Source organism: Palaemon carinicauda, chromosome 45 (genome assembly GCF_036898095.1).
Source record: "Palaemon carinicauda isolate YSFRI2023 chromosome 45, ASM3689809v2, whole genome shotgun sequence".
In the NCBI taxonomy this organism is placed as follows: Eukaryota; Metazoa; Arthropoda; class Malacostraca; order Decapoda; family Palaemonidae; genus Palaemon; species Palaemon carinicauda.
The window spans coordinates 29,240,674-29,260,825 of NC_090769.1; the positions used below are offsets into that span (position 1 = coordinate 29,240,674).

At 49.1% G+C, this 20,152-nt stretch overlaps 1 protein-coding gene across 1 annotated transcript in view; it reads left to right on the forward strand.

Moving 5' to 3' along the window:
• LOC137634905 (medium-chain acyl-CoA ligase ACSF2, mitochondrial-like) overlaps nt 1–20,152 on the forward strand; it is a 97,982-nt gene that overhangs the window by 68,814 nt on the left and 9,016 nt on the right. The window contains exon 13 of the mRNA XM_068367452.1: nt 19,876–19,986. Coding sequence (XP_068223553.1) covers nt 19,876–19,986 — 111 coding nt within the window. The remainder of the gene's footprint in view (nt 1–19,875; nt 19,987–20,152) is intronic.

A 20,152-nucleotide genomic window follows, 5' to 3' on the forward strand; every position in this document is an offset into this window, starting at 1 on the left:
AAATTTCAAATAACATATTCCTGGATGGCCTACATGAAATTTCTCAAATGCCATTTGGCAAAAATAATAAAGAATTAAATTCTGATATAGAATGCAGCCTTTCTTAATAGACATATCCTTCAGAACATTCTTATATGGCAATAAGTTAGACTTAGCATTGATAGATTGATAGGAACACCATATTTTATAGAATATTTCATTTCAGATAAACTTTCATCCTTATGTCTCCTTTTGAATCTCAACACAGGTTATATTCATATTCGAGAGGGAATCCACAGTAAAAATTAGTTCATATTGCTCACAATCTTGACCATATTCAGTAAGAGGCTTTCTAATTAAACAATCACAGTTAACATTATCTGTGCCCTTTGAATATTCAAAACAATTATTAAACAGAGCTAGTCTTAGATACCAATGCTGTAACCTAGCAAAGCATGTGAAAGGTACTCTTTCTGTATGGGAGAACAGCTTACACAAAGCTTGTTGATAATTCCTAATGATGAATTTTGAACCAAGAATTAATTCTGAAATTATCCCACCCAAACACCACTGACTAGTACAGTGGTAACATGTTTGCCTAGTGTTCGCATGGCAGCAGATTGATCCCAGCTTATGACCGCGTGTTTAAAATGTTTACTGGGGAAACCACTGCTGTGGTTGGGCACCACAGTGGAAGGTTGGGCTTGACCGGTTGACTTTATGATGAGCATCTATTTTGATGAAATTGGAACTGAAACCAGACACCTTTACTTTTTACATTTAATTATGTTTCACATTGTTCGCAGTACGGGATGCAAATTTTACAGGCAACCATTAAGAGTATGTACAGTATCTTTAACTCTCATTTTTGGGCTCAAGCCTTGTCGTCCTGATGGAAGGTTCCTATACGTAGCTTTTCAAGGGATATTTGGCTGCATTGATATTCCCCGAGATTTGACCTTTAGGTCTCCAGAATTCTAACTCCTGGCGCGAATATCCTTAAAATTTCTCTTAAAGATATCGCATAATATCAGGGGATGTATATCTTGATACGACACATAGCAATCTTCACCCCGAATAGCGTTTTCGTTTTGAGGGGGGAAGAGTGGCGAAAAATAGAAGGGGAGCCGTTATCAAGGTTACCCTTCCTCCCGTACTACTACGAGTATCCAAGATGGCGTCCATTCCTATTTTTGTAGCGATTTCGCACAATGGTGTTCCCTGTTGATCTAACGTTTTTAATCGCTTTTGTGAGGATTTAATATGCAATCTCCAACTTCTTTTGCCTCTGGAAAGTTGAGTATTTTTTCTTTACTGTGTATAATTTTTAGCTCCTGCTTCACTGTAAAATTAGAGTAATTTTTTGTGTTAAGGAGCTAGGCCTGTCACCGGAGGCGCCATGGGCACTGTCGTTCATTATGCATGTGTTATTTAGTTAGCAGAACGACTTTCCCGGTTGTAATAGCATTAATAAATTATGAAAGCTATGTAGGCACAATTATACTAGTAAAGATATATATTTTATGCATAATTTCCTCTTCCTTTTGTCGATCGTATACGTTAGAGTTTCGGCGATTTAGGTAACCGAGATCTCGTCTCGCGCTAGGCTTCCTAGCCTATGCGCTGTAGTATACTTTGAGACATTGTCCCCGTTTACCCTCGTGTATCGTTTTATCAATTCAACGGGAGATAGTTCTTCTCCTAGAATTATATAACTCTATACTTGTCTCCTGTGGAGACTTAAGGGTAATCCCTCCTTCCCTCTGAGTTCCGCCGTAGGCGTCAACCCTATCTGGTCTTGCCATAGAGTAGTTCACTCTGACTTGACTAGGCTAGGGTTTTCTGTCTCCCACCTTTGCCGGCAAGATCCCGGCTTTGGTTTTCGACAGAATCTCAGAGTATTCAGTCTTTCTGCCGGCGGCAGAGTAGCAGGGCGAGTAGTCACTCTCCTGTCGGCTTACAGCTGTCGGCATAAGAGGCTAAGCCTCCCTAGGACCGCACCTGAAGTGGTAGTTTGATGCCACCACCTTCTCCCCTGCGGTCTAGAAGACTAGTCCTGCTTCGGCAGACCCTAGACTGAAGAATAGATATTCTTCTGCCACCTAAGATGTTGCCGATACTGAAACATTGTTTCACTCAAGTATGGAAGGGGTGGCAATCCTGCCGCTGTCTTCTACACTTGATAGATTCGGCAGACCCTAGGCTGAAGAATAGATATTCCTCTGCTGCCTAGGTTGGCGCCAATACTAAAACATTGTTTCACTCTTGTGTGGAAGTGGCGGCAATCCTGCCGCCTTCTTCTACACTTCATACAGGACCCTTTTCCCTTCCCTTCTCTGTCCTTTAGCGATGGCTTGGCTATCGCAATCCTGTAGCTGTTGTCCTGCAGTCTCACCGCTTGCCGGGTAGGTTGCGATGCCGGCCGGGCTCCTACATAAGCAGCTATTTAGTCACTCAGTCTTTCCCTTATGGACACAAGGCTCCGGGAAAGGTTGTGCCGGCTATGACGGCTGCCGGTGGGAGACCCTTCTATTGCTGAGGGTTTTTCAGTCCTCCCTTGGATTGCCATCCACATTCCTGAAGCCAGCAATGCCGGCAACGGATCTTGTGGCTGGATGGAAGCTTGATTGATGCATTCTCCCCTTCCATTTGAACCCTCACTCTGGATGAAGGCAGTAAGGTTATATACTTGCACCCTTATTTACTGTAAACATGACAAATTCGGAGATAATTTGTATTTTTCCTAACCATACAAACCTTAGCTATTTACATTAGGTTTACCTTTCGGCGTAGCTGAAATGACGAGCCATTAGTTTTTAACGAGGGTTAACTACCCCCGCGCTAGTTAGCGGGGGTAGGGGAAGGGATAGCTTGCTACCCCTCCCCCCCACACACCGGTGATTTGCTTCACTTCACTTAGAGGTAGGACTTGACTTGGGGGCCAGGGCTGGCGGGCAAATATGTGTAAATAGCTAGGTTTGTATGGTTAGGAAAAATACAAATTATCTCCGAATTTGTCATTTGTTCCGTAAACGAAATACAAACCACGCTATTTACATTGGATGACTTACCCCTTAGGAAGGGTGGAAAGTCCCCAGCCTTACTGACTTTGGCTTTGCCCGGGGACTCCGCCTCCCAGTGAGTAGCACTTGAGAGAAGGAGCCCCTGCACCTCACAAGTTCCTTGCTTCGCTAGGAACGAGTGGCCTACATAAGTTGTGTGTGGAGGAAAGTGTGACTCGTCCTATGAAGTTGGCCTTGAGACCTTTAAATAGGAATCTGAGATAGGACGTTCCCAATACCACCTCGTCAGGGTATGGGGGACGCGACAGTATTAAGCTTAATACTAGGAGCACAAGGAAGCATGGGTCACCTGCAGAGGTCGAGGTCAGCTATGCGAAGACCAGGCTGCTGCTTCCCCAAGAGAGGGGAGAATGAAGAAAGAAGTAAGGGTCAGACATACTCTTTCATTCACGCAGACTAAAACCGGGTAACAATGCCCTCAACCTACTGCTACTTGTCCATAAAGGAGCCTGAGGTTAGACCAGCTGTTGTGCAGCCACCATAGGGCCGATAGAAAACGTATCGAGGCTCCTGTGGGTCACGTCCTGCAGGTAGTGGGCCGTGAAGGTCGTCTGACGCTTCCAGACCCCAGCTTGAAGCACCTGCGTCACAGAGAAGTTTCTCTTGAAGGCCAGGGACGTAGCAACGCCCCTGACGTCGTGGGCCCTCGGGGGACGTGACCGAGGAGGGTCTGGATTCAAGGCGTGGTGGATAACCCTTCGAATCCAAGCCGAGATGGTGTTCCTGGTGACCCTCCTCTTCGTCCTACCTGTGATTACAAACAATGCTCGCACCTGAGGACGGACTGCAGCTTTTCTCTTCAAGTAGTACCTCAGACACCTCACTGGACATAGTAGCAGCTGGTCTGGGTCGCTTGTTACAGAACGGAGACTCGCGATCCTGAAAGAGTCGAACCGAGGATCCGGCACTCCAGGATTCTGAGTCTTGGCAACAAACTCAGGGACGAACCTGAACGTTACCTCCCCCCATCCCCTTGAATGGGCGATGTCGTACGAGAGACCATGAAGTTCACTAACTCGCTTGGCCGAAGCCAAAGCGAGCAGGAAAGCCGTCTTCCAAGACAGGTGGCGATCAGAGGCCTGGCGTAATGGTACGAAGGGAGGTCTCTTAAGAGCCCTGAGGACCCGAACCACGTTCCAAGGAGGAGGTCTCACTTCCGACTGGGGGCAGGTAAGCTCATAGCTACGTATGAGTAGAGAGAGTTCTAGCGAGGAAGAAATGTCCAAACTTTCAGCCTGAAAGCCAAGCTTAAGGCTGAGCGATAGCCTTTCATTGCCGAGACAGAAAGGCGCATTTCCTCCCGCAGATATATGAGGAACTCCGCTATTGCTGGAATAGTGCCATCGACACCAACCACAAAAGACTCTCCACTTTGCCTGGTAGACTCTCTCAGAGGACTTTCGCAGGTGCCGAGACATTCTCTCCGCAACCTGTTGCGAAAAGCCTCTCTCCGTGAGGAGACGCTAGACAGTCTCCAGGCGTGAAGCCGAAGCGAGGCCACGACCTTGTGAGGGATGTTGGAGTGGGGTTGTCTGAGAAGCTCGCGTCGTGGAGGAAGTTCTCTCGGGAGCTCCGTCAGGAGCTGCAGAAGGTCCGGGAACCATTCCGCGTGATGCCATAGCGGAGCTACCAGAGTCATCGAACAGTTGACCGATAGTCTGGTCCTGTTGAGCACCCTTCTCATCAGACAGAACGGTGGGAAGGCGTACACATCGATGTTGTCCCACCGTTGCTGGAAAGCATCTTGCCAGCGAGCCTTGGGGTCCGGGACTGGGGAGCAGTACAGAGGCAGCTTGAAATTCAACGCTGTCGCGAACAGGTCCACGGTCGGGGAACCCCACAAAGTCAAGACTTTGTTGGCTATCTGAGGATCCAAAGACCACTCGGTACTCACTATCTGCGAAGCCCTGCTCAGACTGTCGGCGAGCACATTCCTCTTGCCAGGAATAAAGCGAGCTGATAGTGTTATCGAGTGGACTTTGGTCCACCTCAGAATCTCTACTGCAAGATGGGATAGCTGCTGCAAAAAGGTACCTCCCTGCTTGTTGATATAATCCACTACCGTGGTGTTGTCGCTCATCACCACCACGGAGTGACCCGCCAGGGTCCGTTGGAACTGTTGAAGAGCTAGAAAGACGGCCTTCAACTCTAGCAGGTTGATGTGCAGGTACTTTTCTGATTCTGACCAAAGGCCTGAGGTCCTCTGGTTCAGAACGTGCGCCCCCCACCTTTCTTTTGACGCGTCCGAAAACAGTGTCAATTCCGGGGGGAGGACGAGAAGACCCACTCCCTTTCGCAGGTTCTCGTCGACCAGCCACCACCGCAGGTCCGTCCGTTCCAAAGATCCTATCGGGACCTGTATGTCCGGGGAATCGGATCCTTGATTCCACCGGGACTTGAGCCGCCACTGCAGGGATCTCATCCTGAGGCGGCCGTTTGGAACCAGACGAGCCAGGGAGGACAGGTGACCTAAGAGACGCAACCACGATTGGGCGAGAAGCTCTTCTCGCCTGAGGAAGGGTTCCGCAACCCTCCTCAGCCTTGCTCTCCTGTCGTCTGATGGAAAGGCTTTGTGGAGATTGGTGTCTATCAACATACCTAGATAAACCAGTCGTTGGGACGGCTGCAGAGAGGACTTCTCGAGGTTTACCATGATCCCCAGATCCTGGCAAAGACCCAGAAGCCTGTCTCGGTGCCGAAGAAGGGTCGACTCCGAGTCTACTAGGATCAGCCAGTCGTCCAGATAACGAAGGAGACGGATGCCGTTCCTGTGCGCCCAAGATGAAATCAGGGTGAACACCACGGTGAACACCTGAGATGCTGTGGAGAGACCGAAACACAGCACCTTGAACTGGTAGGTCTTGTCGTCTAGGCAGAATCTCAAGTACTTCCTGGAAGACGGATGGATTGGGATCTGGAAGTACGTACGCGTCCTTTAGATCCAGTGTGCACATGAAGTCTAGAGGTCTCACCGCAAGTCTGACTGTGTCCTCTGTCTCCATGCTGAACCGAGTTTGCTTGACAAACCCGTTCAGAGCCGAGAGGTCGATGACAGGTCTCCAGCCTCCAGACGCCTTCTTTACAAGAAAGAGTCGACTGAAGAAGCCTGGGGAGCCGTCGACGACCTCCTGGAGAGCATCCTTCTTGAGCATGGTCTCGACTTCTGCCCGAAGGGCTAGACCGATCCCATGGCATAGGAGCTCAACGACACTGGATTCGCTGTCAGGGGAGGTTGAGATGTTATGAACGGGATGCGATAGCCTTGGCCGATCACAGAAACCGTCCAAGCATCGGCCCCGTGTTGCTGCCACTTGTGCACGCAACGTCGAAGGCATCCCCCCACAGGTGGACACGCGGGGGGATTGCCACTCCTAGTGTTTGCGGCCGCGGCCGCTTCCTCTAGGAGCCTTGCCTCCCCTGGAGGACTTACCGCCCCTCTTGACCTTGGCTGGAAAGGGCTGGGGCTTAGACACCACTTTCTTAGCTGCCGGTGCCTGCTTCGGTGCCTTGCGAGGCTGCTGCTGTTGTTGCTGCGGAGCTGGAGGCTTATAGGGCCGAGCTGTAAGGGCCCTATGGAGGAGGGAGTCCTGGCTAGATTTCCTCCACCTCTCAGCCGTTCGTTCCATATCCTGTGGCTCCAACAGATTCTCCCCAAGGAGGGAAGCATGTCTGAGCCTACAGACATGGAACCTCTCGGTCACCGCATCGCGCCGCTTCAATACCGAGTTGGCCCACAGGGTGGTGACCTGGTGTGCCAGGAACTCGATGGAGCAGGTGCCCGAGAGTAAGAAGTCTCCAGGGCCTTCCTATTGGTCTCCTTAGACAAGTCTTCGGAGCGCAATAGGATGCCCAGAGTCCCTAGCCATATATCCAGCCACGAAGTGGCCTGCATGGCGCACTTCGCGACCTTCTCATGGCTCAGGATCTCCGACGCCGAGAACGTCACCTGCCGGGCGGAGAGCTTCTCGTGAGGAACTCCCTTAGCAAGCTCTTCTACGGAATGATGGAGAGGAAGAGCGAGACTAGACTCACCCAAGATCTCAAAATACCTCCTCTACTGGAGACGAGGAGGTGGGATGAGTTTGTTCCCGGCAGAGGAACGACTGGAGGAAGCAAGAGTCGCGAATTGGGCATTGGCCCTGGCTCCGGCACTCTTCAACCCCCGAGACCAGGCCAGAGCCGCACTGGTCTTAGGGGGCTTCTGAACATCGAACACCTGGTCCAGGACCGTGTCCTTGCCTTCTCGGGGGGGCGATCACGGGGTCCATGAACCCGTTGAGTTGCCTCATCAGGCTCAGGACCTGCCAGAAGGCATGCTCAGACTCCTGCTGGTCTCCTCCTTGCGGACTGGCAGCTAAGTCTCCCGTCCCCGGAATCTCTTCCTGGGGCGAAGCGTGGACGTTCTCCCAGGGAGCAGCGTGTTCCTGGCGAATCCTTGAAGACGACTTCGGGATTGTCTTGGAGTCCTTGGGTTCCCTCCTGGGAGAGATACAGGATCCCAACAAAGAGGTTCGGAGAGCACCATTCGCGCCAGACGATTCTCCTCCATGAGGAGAAGGCTCCCGCCTTGGTGCCGAGGGGGAGACTATCACCTCACTGGATTCACCCGAGGACGAAAAAGCCTCGTCCACGGGAGAAGGAGAAAACGCCTGCGAAGGGGATGGGGCCTTCCTGACAGACCTCTTAGGAACCAACTTCTCCCTGGGGGAAGTCACCACGAAGTCCACTCCTCTCCTTCTCTTCAGCGGGGGCGAGGCAGCCGTTGGCTTGTGTCCCTGATCGGCGAGTGCCGGCTTCATAGCCTTCACTAACTCCTGCATCAGAGGACCAAACCAAGTCTGCCGCTCCACGGACACAGAGTCCGAAATCCCCGCTGGAGGGAAGGGGATCGGGCGATCCTTCGGAGTAGACACCACTGGACCTGCCTGAAAAGGAAAAGGGGAAGAAAGTTGCACTGACCTCCTGCGCTTTGGTGGAGGCGATCCTGAATGCGGTCTGGCGACACGCGTTCCTGCTGCTGTCGCGGGCTGCGAAATTAGACGCGAATGATGGTCGCGCGCAGGCGAGCGGTCGTGCAGGCGAGTGGGCGCGAGGGCAAACAGGCGAACGAGCGCGTGGGCGAGCTGGTGAACGAACGCGTTGGCGCGTCGGCGAGGGAGCGCGTTGACGCGTGGGCGAACGAGAACGCTCCGATGACCGCTGACGACGACGTTCAGGAGACCTGTAACGCGTGGGAGAGCGATTGCGAGCAGGCAATCGGCGGTGCGCTGGAGAAAGCTGGCGCGTAGGCGAGCGATGGCGCATGGTGGCGCGTTGGCGAGTGATAGCGCGTAGACCGCGTAGGCGAATGACCGCGCGAGGGCGAGCTAACAGAAGGCGACCCATGTCTCTCCAGATCTTCTGGGCGACGGCGCGTCGGAGAACGCTTGCGCGCAGGCGATAGGTCACGCGGGCGGTCTGGAGATCGCCGATATTCAGGTGATCGCTGACGCGCTGGGGACCATTGAGGCGCAGGAGATCGCTGACGAGCAGGCGAATGTTGATGCGTCTGTGATCGCTGGCGAGCTGGTGATCGCTGACGCGCTGGGGACCATTGAGGCGCAGGAGATCGCTGACGAGCAGGCGAATATTGATGCGTCTGTGATCGCTGGCGAGGAAGAGGGCGACGCGTGGAATCCTGTGAGGGAACTGTCGGCGCGGGGCGCAGAGGCGAACGCTCACGAACGGGCACAGGAACAGGAGGCGCGTGGGCGTACAGGCATTTTGGAAGTACGCGCTGGAGAACGCGAGCGATGTTGCGCAGGAACAGGCTGACGAACAGGATCGCGAGGGCGAGGAGAAGAGCCCTTGGCCAAATTAGAGCGCTCAGGAGACTGATGGCGCGCAGGGCGCACAATAGGAACCACAGGATATTCGGAGTCCACAGGAGAGCGCTGGCGAGCAGTGGAGCGATGGACATCAGAAGCGCGCTGACGAACAGGAGAGCGCTGACGATCAGAAGAGCGCTGACGAGCAGGAGAGCGCCTGTGCGCTAACACTGCAGAAGGGCGAGCAGGGGAACGCTGGCGCGCTGGGCGCTCTTCAGGAACAACAGGTTGAAGGATGTCCTCAGGAGAGCGCTGGCGAGAAGAGGGGCGATCATCAGGAGAGCGCTGGCGAACAGGAGATCGCTGACGAACAGGAGAGCGCTGACGAGCAGGAGAGCGCCTGTGCGCTAACACTGCAGAAGGGAGCGCATGGGAACCCTGACGCGCAAGGGAAGAATCCCTTTGCCCCGAAGGGACCGTTGCCCGTCTGGTGACGAGGTCAGGCTGCTGGACAACTGCACCAGAAGCTGAAGGTCTGGAAGGCGTAGGAGACCGATCCCCAGAGAGGTCTAAGGAAGCTGGAGTTGCAGGCTGCTTACGGCGAGGAGAGTCCCCCTCGGAGGAAGGAGGCGAAGATTCAAAAAGGCGCCTCTTAGCACCCTTATAGGGAGACGGGAGGCCCTTGCGGCGCAGCGGACGGTGATCCTTACGGCGAAGGCGGCCACGAGGAAGATCGTCAGGACCATCAGTCCTCCGAAGGGGAGTCTCAGTCAAAGCACTCCCCTTAGAGGGAGGCTTGGCAGCAGAAGAGCCCGCGGGACTCCCTTTCCCCTTCGAAGGATGTACGGAAGGGGGAGGAGAGCCGTCAGCACCATCGTCCACAACAACACCTGCAGAGGATTGACCCGACCCGTTGGAAGCCTCTGTCACCACGACGTCGACGATAGACAGAGGATCTACCTCTGCCATCACCGGCGACTGCTTAACAGCGGCCCCTAACTGGACAAGGTCAATCAGGGGTACCCTGGAGGGCAGGCCCTTAAGCCCCAGGGAAGCCCAAATCTGAAAAAGGTCATCATTAGACAAAGATTCATTAGCAACGACCTCCCCCGGAGGAGGAGGAGGAACCGCCCCACTATGGGAGGCGACGCCCTCTCCCCCAAACCAAGGTCGGGAAACAGAACTAGGGCCTGCGCTCCCACTCGGCAGACTCTCCTTAGGAGCCGAACGAGGGGGAGCTTCGGAGGAGGTTTGGGCGGCGAAAGAAGAGTCCCGAGAGCCTTCCTCCTTGAAGGCAACCCTGGAAGGAGAACAGTCTCTCTTGGACTCCTTACGCCGGCGGCCAAACCTCTCCCACTGGGAGGCAGACCACTCCCTGCACTCACTACATGTATTCTCTTTACCACACCGTCGGCCTCGACACTGCGGGCAAAGGGTGTGAGGATCTGTGTCCACCACCGACATAAAAGTACCATAAGGGCGGCCGGCTATTCCAGGGCACTTGCGCATAGTGAACAGTAAGGGTGAGGCCAACTTCAAAACACACACAAACTGAAAGAAAAAGCAAAAAAAGATTAAGGCTGTCAACGAGGACGATGGACAGACACGTCTGTTCATCGCCGGAGCCAAAAGTGAAGTGAAGCAAATCACCGGTGTGTGGGGGGGGGAGGGGTAGCAAGCTATCCCTTCCCCTACTCCCGCTAACTAGCGCGGGGGTAGTTAACCCTCGTTAAAAACTATTGGCTCGTCATTTCAGCTACGCTGAAAGGTAAACCCAATGTTAATGGCGTGGTTTGTATTTCGGTTACGGAACAAATACATTTTAATAAGGCAGTCTATCACTCCATGCTTTCTCTCTCTCCGTCAGCTAGTGCCGCCAGGTGCTAGCCCAGCCGGCAGCATGTCGGCTGGGTCGGTGCCGTCAGGTACTTACTCGGTCGGCGGCATGCCAGCTGGACCAGTACCGCCAGGTACTACCCAGCCGGTGACATGCCGTCCGGACTGTGCTGCCAGGTGCTAGCCCTGCCCAACAGTATATGATTATACAGTAGCCAGTATATTTGCAGTATAGTATATACTGCAGACAGAAAACTATAGTATATACAGTACAGTATTATACAGTAGTTATTTTCCAACATACCTTGTGTATCCTTGCACAGTCTTTTGCTGAGACCACTCCTATATTGAAAGGATAGAATTCCTTCAATACTCTGATTAGAAATCAGTTAATAACTTACCCCGACAATATTGAATAGTTTTAGAGGGGTCAGTGGTAGTACACTTTTCTATCCCCAGAGGTTAGAACCCTTCTCTTTTGAGTTTTCCCTGATCAGGAAACTCTATAGTCTTAATATTGGGGGGGGGGGGGGGGGGGTCACAGCAATTGGCTGGGAGGGATACACAAGTATGTGTCTTTCCTAATTTCTAGTCCAACCAGCGACATGCCGGCTGGACTGTGCCGCCAGGTGCTGGCCCTGCCGGCAACATGCCGGCTGAACTACAGTACAGTATATGATTATAGAGTAGCCAGTATATTTACAGTATAGTATATACTGCAGACAGAAAACTATAGAATATATTATACAGTAGTTATTTCCCAACATACCTTGTGTATCCTTGTACAGTCTTTTGCTGAGACCAATCCTATATTGAAAGAATAGAATTCCTTCAATACTTTGATTAGAAATCAGTTAATACTTACCCCACAATATTAAATAATTTAAGAAGGGTCAGTGGCAGTGTACACTTTTTCTATCCCTAGAGGTTAGAACCCTTCTCTTTTGAGTTTGCCCTGATAAAGGAAACTATATCCTTAATATTGGGGGGAGGTCACAGTAATTGGCTGGAAAGGATACACAAGTATGTATCTTTCCGAATTTCTTTCTAGCTTACTATCCTAAGCTATAATGTTTAAAATATTAATATTTTTCATATCTGTTTATCATGTGAGATAAACAATCGCATACTCATTTAATTTTCCTTTCTTTACAGGAGGAACCCTAGATGAAATGCGATGCGATCTTCTGCAACCATAGAGTAGGAACTTCTAAGGTCACAAAGTGTGCAGGTCTCATGCCCCCTGCACCATCATTACCGAAACCCTGCAATGCTGGGACCCCCAAATCTGCAATATCTGCCGGACCTTGGTGACCGAAGGTTTCGACGACCCCAAGTCAACTGAGTCGAGGGATGCGGCACGAGAAAAGCTACGCAAGTGGGTAAGAGGGTTCCAGAAGAACTCTCCGGGACCATACATACCTAACGATAGGATGCGTAGCTTGCTGTTCCCGAAAGCGGGTAGTGAAATTGTTGTGCCCCAAGCACGACCCGGACCTCCCTGCGTCCAGATTGCCATCGAGACGGGTGTCAGTGAGGCGTTGCAAAGTATGGACATCCACCAGGAGGAAAGGATGTCTGAAGTGTCTATGAATACTGAAAAGGATCTATTAAAGGATGATCCCGAGGAGGAGTCTACTCTACCTCTGGAAGAAGATGATGATGTCGAGTCGGAGTTCCTTCCGTCTGTGCCGGCACCGGAGCCGTTACCCTCGACATCTTCAGCTTCTACCCCTCCATTGGACAACATGAGCCAGGCACTGGCCCATCTTACGGCTTCAATGGAGAACATTTGCAAGCAAGGCGAAGCAAGGGAAGCGAGATTCGAGAGAGCTCCGTGAAGCTCCACTTACTGCCTCCCGAGGGTCATACAAGTGACCCAGAGTCCAAGACCTCCCAACCTGCTCCAAAACCAATCCCTGGAGGTATGCAGAGTTTATGCCGATTACTAACGGAAAATTCTACATCTCGGAGAAGATGGGAGCCGTCCCCTTAGACGACATCCAGTTTCGGCCAAGCTTTAATGCTTACCATGATTGCTTCATTCGACTGAAGCATGAACCAATGCCAAAAGAGGAGACGGAACGGAAGGTCATGGTTTTCGACCACGATAAGGCACAGGCTCTCTTGTCGAGTAGCATGATAAAGGCGGGCTATTCGGTTTCGAAAGTGTCTGCCTTGAGCAAGAAACACCCTACCTTTCTTGCTCCTGCTTCAATAGCCTTCCCCTTTACGTTGAAGGCATTTAAATCTTTTGCCAAGGCAGTGGAGGCAGGCAAACCATGCCCTGCACTAGAGGATGGGCAGGCCGCTGTCGTTAGCCTTGCCCATGCAAGAGAAGGAATGGAAGGAAGTCCACATAACCTTCTCAGTAGAGAAACTGGACGCAGACATCGCTGGACGACAGTTTAGCGAGAATCTCCCTAAACTTTCTGACTTTATCTTGCGCAAGGAACAAGAGACGAAGGAGAGACTTGCGGCATCTTTAACCCTACAAAACTGCATAGAGATGTGTGCAGGCCAAAGAAGTACCCCAGACATGCTCATGGTCCTAGCCAAAATGCATATGGCCATCCTAGTAAAGGACCTGTATGCTTTCATTAAGGCTAGGAGAGCCTGTAGGGAGTTCGTGTTTGCTGCTGCAACAGTGAAACATGAACCCAGGAAGCTGATATCTTCTAACATCTGGGGTAAAGACTTCTTCCCGAACGAAGTAGTCAAAGAGGTAGTTGAGAAAGCCATCACGGAGAATAGGAACCTTCTCCAGAAGTGGGGCATGTCTTCAAAGCGGAAGTCTTCCCCCGGATGCGGGTCCCCAACCTAAAAGGAAGACGAAGAAGTCTAGACTTCCCCCTCGCCCTGCTCAACAACATCCCACAGTCACCATGACCGCGGTGCCCCAAGTGGTGGCCCAAACACAGACCACCTTCCAAGTGGTGCCTCAACTGCTGGTTGCCCAGTCACCAGCATTCAACCCCGGGTTTGAGAGGCAGACCACTGCCTTTCGGTTGAAAGGTAAAGGATCTAGACGGGGCTCCTCTAGACATCCCTCAAGAGGTAGGGGAGGACCCAGTCGAGGAGGTAAACCTTCCGGTCAATCAAAGCAAGGAGATGCTTCCGGTAGGAGGGAGGCTCCAACATTTTTAGGATCGTTGGACCTTCGATCCTTGGGTCCACGGCCTAATCAAGATTGGACTAGGATGGAAACGGAACAAGTCTCCACCCTCATTTCCTCAATTCTTCCAACACTCCACCCCCGCAGTAGAAGAATATACCCTAGAGCTCTTGAGCATACAGGTTATAAGGAAAGCATAGTCCATCGAATTCCAGGGAAGGCTGTTTTGTGTTCCCAAGAAGGACTCAGACAAACTCAGAGTCATTCTGGACTTGTTGCCATTCAACAAGTTCATAAAAAACAGCAAGTTCAGGATGTTAATCCTTCAACACATAAGGACCCTGTTACAAAAAGGGGTGTTCACAGTCTCGATAGACCCGACAGATGCCTATTGGCACCTTCTAGTCAGTTGCCCCCCTCTCCTCTTACCTAGGATTCAAGTTACAGAAGATAAAGTATGTTCTCAGAACCATACCCTTCAGACTAAACATAGCCCCAAGTATCTTCATGAAACTTGCAGACGCAGTCGTGCAACAACTACGCCTACAAGGCGTTCAGGTAGTAGCGTACCTGGAGGACTGGCTGGTGCGGGCAGCATCCAAAACGGCTTGTCTGCAAGCATCCAAAGAAGTGATCCAGTTCCTGGAACATCCGGGATGCAAGATCAACTTCAAGAAGTCTCGACTCTCTCCAGCTCAAGGGTTTCAATGGCTGGAAATCCATTGGAACCTGAGGTCACACCGTCTCTCCATTCCCTCAGGGAAGAGGAGGGAGATCACAGGGTCTGTCAAGAGACTACTGAAATCTGACAGGATTTCTAGAAGCCAACAGGAAAGAGTACTGGGCTCTCTCCAGTTCGCAGCAGTAACAGACCCAGTGGTAAGAGCACAGCTGAAAGATGCGTCAGGAGTCTGGAGAAGATACGCATCAAACGCTCGAAGAGATCTAAAATGACCGATACCGGCCTTACTACGATCACTCCTCAACCCGTGGTCGAAGGCCAAGAGCCTAATGAGGACCGTGCCCTTGCAATCACCTCTGCCGTTAATGACCATCCACATGGATGCCTCAACGGAAGAATGGGGAGTTCACTCCCATCAAAGGAAAGTCCAAGGGACTTGGTCATCTCTGTTCAAGGCCTTTCTCATCAACATTTTGGAATCCATGGCAGTCCTCTTGACCTTGGGAAAACTCTCCCCTCGCAGATCAGTCCACATCAGGCTGATCTTGGACAGCAAAGTGATAGTGAGATGTCTGAACCGACAAGGCTCGAGATCATACCATATCAACCATGTGATATTAGCAATCCTTTGTCTAGAGAGATGGCACTTATCAGCAGTTCACTTACAAAGGTTCCGCAATGTGACAGCGGACGCTCTATCCAGGCTCAAGCTGATAGAGTCAGAATGGCCCCCAGACGCAGACTCGTTCTCCTTCATCTTGGAACAAGTCCCGGAACTGCAGATCGACCTCTTCGTGACGAGCGACATCAAGAAACTACCTCGATATGTAGCCCCATACGAGGACCCTCTAGAGGAGACAACGGACGCCATGTCCCTAGGTTGGAACGAATGGACCCGGATTTTCCTGTTCCTTCCATCCAATCTCCTGCTGAAGGTCCTCAACAAGCTGAGATCCTTCCAGGAAACGGCAGTTCTAGTAGCCCCCAAGCAGCCCAAGAGCAACTGGTTCCCTCTAATGATGGAACTGAGGCTGAGGCCGGCCCTTTTACCGAACCCAGCACTATCTCAACAGGTTCAGAAGTCGACTGTCTTCGCTTCATCACAGAGAACCCAAAACCTTCATCTCATGATTTTCTCGCCTTAGCGGTTAAGAAAAGATTTGGGATCTCAAAAGGCATTATAGACTTCTTAGAAGAATACAAGTCTAAGTCAACTAAAAGACAATATGAATCGTCTTGGAAAAAGTGGGTTGCTTTTGTTAAAGCAAAAGGACCGAAAGAAATTTCAATAGACTTCTGTCTGTCCTTTATCCACTTTTCATGAACAAGGTCTGGCAGCCAACACGATAACTACATGCAAGTCAGCCCTGACTAGACCTCTTCTATATGCCTTTCAAGTGGACCTGACGAACGAAATCTTTAACAAGATCCCGAAGGCATACGCTAGACTTAGGCCTGCAGCTCCTCCGAAGCCCATTTCATGGTCCTTGGACAAGGTCCTACATTATGCTTCATCTGTGAACAGTGAAGATTGTTCTCTCAAGGATCTAACCCAGAAGGTTATTTTCCTGTTCGCTATAGCCTCAGGGGCTAGAGTTAGTGAAATAGTAGCCCTATCAAGAAATGAGGGCCACATTCAGTTCACAGAAGTGGGAGAACTGAATCTCTTTCCTGATCCAACCTTTCTCTCCAAGAACGACCTACCCACTAAGATATGTGGTCCCTGGAGAGTCTGCCCTCAGAATATTAGTAGCAGCTTTTTCATTTCCTCCAATACCTGCGACCTTTGCTTCGTTATCAAAGTCATACCTTTTGCAACATTAGCTGCCTTTATCACTTCTTTGTTCTTAAGGAAAGTTGAAAAGTTGATTGTGGAATGCCATACTGCGCAGCGAGATCCGAAACACAAACGCCTTTTCTAGTTCAATTGTTGTTCTCACTGTCTTCCTCTTCTCTTTCTGTTCACTTCTGACTTTCTTTGGATCCATTATGAATGCTCAGAGTTAATAAAAGATTTGCTTGAATTCGGAGACATTTTCAACTCAAATTTTTTGGTTGAATACAGATTTATTCGAGTAGCAAGTTGTTCAAGTACCGAGATTCCATTGTATTTCTTGATTTTCTCAAGCTTTGTCTCCATAGAAAGCATCCTCCTCTTCTTTCCTTGTACTTCAGCAACATTCTTTGGACCCATGGCTATTACTGTATGAGTTGAATAATGCAACAGGATAACTATAAGTATGAAAGCAAAATCACCAACACGAATTCATGCGAGCTGCCAAAATGAAATGGTCGAGGAACACATAATGGGAAAAATATTGATCAGTTGATGATGCTGGCGAGGTTACAGTTTTACAGCGCGTAAATTCTAATTATTTTCACGTTGGCCTGGCAAATCTCATTTAGTATCATGAGTAGTTTTTTTATAATTTGAGGCGAAAAGATATTTGTATCTCGTTTCGTACCATGAATTTCTCGTATACAGAAACTTTTGTATCGAAAGGTATCACTGTACTGTATAAACATTATGAACATCAATAATTAAATTATCATTATGGCTGTTGTCCTCCATAACTGGAGCATCAGAACCCTCAAGCCACAAAGGAGCAGGATGGGGGATATCTTTTGATGCAGAAAGAGCTTGCACTTCTTACCATTACTGGAAGAAGAGAAGGAGGAAGAACAATCTCTTAGCTTGTTTCTTGCATCAAAAATGAAACCTCTCTCTCACTGGAAGAACGGTCACTCCCTACAGTACTCACGTGGACATTTCACAGAACATTGTTTGCCATGGCATTAGCCATTGTTAAGCACAAGCGTAGCACAGATAATGAAAATCAGACTTAGTGACAATGATAAAGAAGACACAAAGCACTACAGTATAAGGGTAATCCATAGTCGTGATCGTAGAGAGAAGAGGGGAGACCCCTTATCGTAAGTGACCAGGATAGAAGTGAAGCATACTAGCAAATACACTTAACACTGCCCAGCAGTGGGTTGCTAGGTAACCAATCATCATGCAACTGAACTCTAACCAAGAGTAACTTATTAAAATGACTGATGTTTTTATCTGCATAGGAATAAACCTGCACATCAAGTAATGGTATCAGGATTTCAAGCTTTCTGACAGTTTAATAAGAAACTTAGTAATATTGAAGAAGGACAACTTTATTCGTGACTTGCGTCAACAAGCAAAATTGTAGTTTCATTCCCTTTGCAGTAGGGCAAAACAGGTACACAAATTGGCAGTCAACAGCGTGATAGATTTGTCAGCAAGGTTCTTTCCAAACAAGAGGACCGATCTAGCCGATACGCTCGATCACGAAGGGCACAGTACTATCCCCAATTTTTGCACTTTGCATTTGGCAGAAAGGCTTCCTGTGTTCTAGGAATCTCCATCGAAGGACCTGTTCACCTCTGCTGCTATTCAATTCCAGAACATCTTCACGTAGGCTGCTCTGAATACCAGGAACAGCACAACATTCAGGACACCTTCCAACACACTAGGTACTTTCTGGACATTTTAGCCTTTCTGCCCCTTTTACCTGGTTTACTAATTGCTCAACATTCTGTTAACAACATCAGTCTCGGTAAAACCCTGATGACTCCAAAGTGCCACACACTGGTGGTTACAGTATTTAGGTTTTCTGATGCTCCTCTTGAGGTACAATGAGAACCAATCATATTCTGTTAGTGGCATTATGAAAGGGATCCTTCTCCAGACAGCCTTTCTGCAATGGATTACAGTTGTCCTCATCCCTTTGTCTGGGGAAGTGCCTGTTGCTCTCCATGGTAGAAAGGCTGTCTCTCAGCCTTTAGCCTAATCTCAGACTGAAGAGCTTGGATATTTCCCTTTCAGAGGAATACCCTAGGCTCAGGAGTAACTTCGAACGGATTTCCCCTCTCCGAGATCTCAAGGCCCTTTCGTGATGTCACTCAAGTGGGCCATGTACGAGTCCAAGAACGAGCATTAGATAGGATCTGACCACAAGCCTACTCATGAGTTTTTGCCTCGGCATTGAGGTACCTCTTAGCATTTCGTATAAGTAATTTTCAAACTGAGGAAGGTCATTTTCTCCACAGCTTGTATCCAAGATCCAGTATTTACCCATGCACAAATCCAAAGTAAAGTCCTTCTCCATCTCTTCTTTACAACCAGGGTTCAGGATGACTCTCCTGTCCTGTAGAGACAAAGAGGCTACCTAGAAAATTCAGGTTCCATAAGGAAGCACCAGAGACTCTCCCAGTGCCAAAAGGGTAAAGAAGATATCCAAGAATATGGCTTAATTTGGCTTTTGCACGTTAAAACGTAATCAAGCAAGGGGTTTGACAGCATGAAGACAGGGATGTCCAATGTTCCCTAACTTTCAGGAAGAACTTGTCAGAGGCACAAGTCCTCAAGGAAGGAATTTAGGAGAACAGACAACCATTGCTTCCTGCTACCTATGTGGGTTTATCTACAGGTCCCTGGATAACCTCATCCTTGGTCCTGTGGTAGCTATTCAGCAAGTTGTGTTGAGAATGTAGTTCTCTCAGAGGACAAGAATCATCTCTTCTATGATAACAGTTGTGATGCAAGTGTAGGGGAGTAATGAATGTCTTGCCTTTCTTTTTCTTCTTTTGGGGTGCAGCAGCCGTTCCGTTATGTGCTGGACTGGATGCTAGATACAGACAAGCTTCACAGCCTTGTAACTTCTTTAGACAAATTTGTATTCAAGTATCTCCTCCATCCATCCAAACGAGGAGAATGGATGGAATATATACAAACGCATTTCTTAAAATGACCATACATTCAAACATAATATCCTTACTGATACAAGTTTTCTACGAATGCTTACAGTCTCCTGGTAGGGGGGACCTAACCTATATAGATGCTCAGATCATTAAGAGATTGATAAGAGTCCTCACTTTTGCTCCTCCACTAGACCAAAGTGCATTGCCATTTCCTGGTAAGAAAACCAACCAGTTTGGTTATAGGGACTTCTTACCCCCATAAGATAACTTTCCTATAAAAGGACAGTGGCTTGTATTCATGCAGAAACAAATCACAGATTTTTATAGTAGTTTGTATTTTTCCTAACCATACAAATCTTCCTTTAAGTTACACTGCTTGTCTCAAATACCCTGCAAGTCTTAGGTTAAAGTCAAAGTGAAGGTTGTGTGTGGGGCCTAGCCTCTACCCACTAATATTAATTTACCTCTTTAAAAGGTTAAACAACCATTTCCAAATAAGCCAAAGTCATACACCTATTAAATGACTCGGTTTGTATTAGGAAAAGTAAAAGTTACTTTAAGAATTTGTGATATTTTATATAAATATATACAGTAGATCACATAATACAGTAGAGTATTCTTAAAAAATTCTATCTATAGGTTGTTGGCATTCCTGATACTAGGATGGGAGAGGAGGCTGTAGCCTGGATTCGGACTGTTGAAAAATCAACACTTACAGAGGAATCACTTAAATTATGGTGTAAGGGGAAGGTATGTACAGTTTTCATAAATCACATAATGGCTGCTTGATATGTCTAACTGTTAAAGATGTTTGATAAAACTCATGGTGAACAAAAGGAAGGGATAAAAGTAAAAAATATAGAGAATTGACAATTTCTCCAGTTTTTTTTTTAATAACTTTTTTATTTAGTGTTGG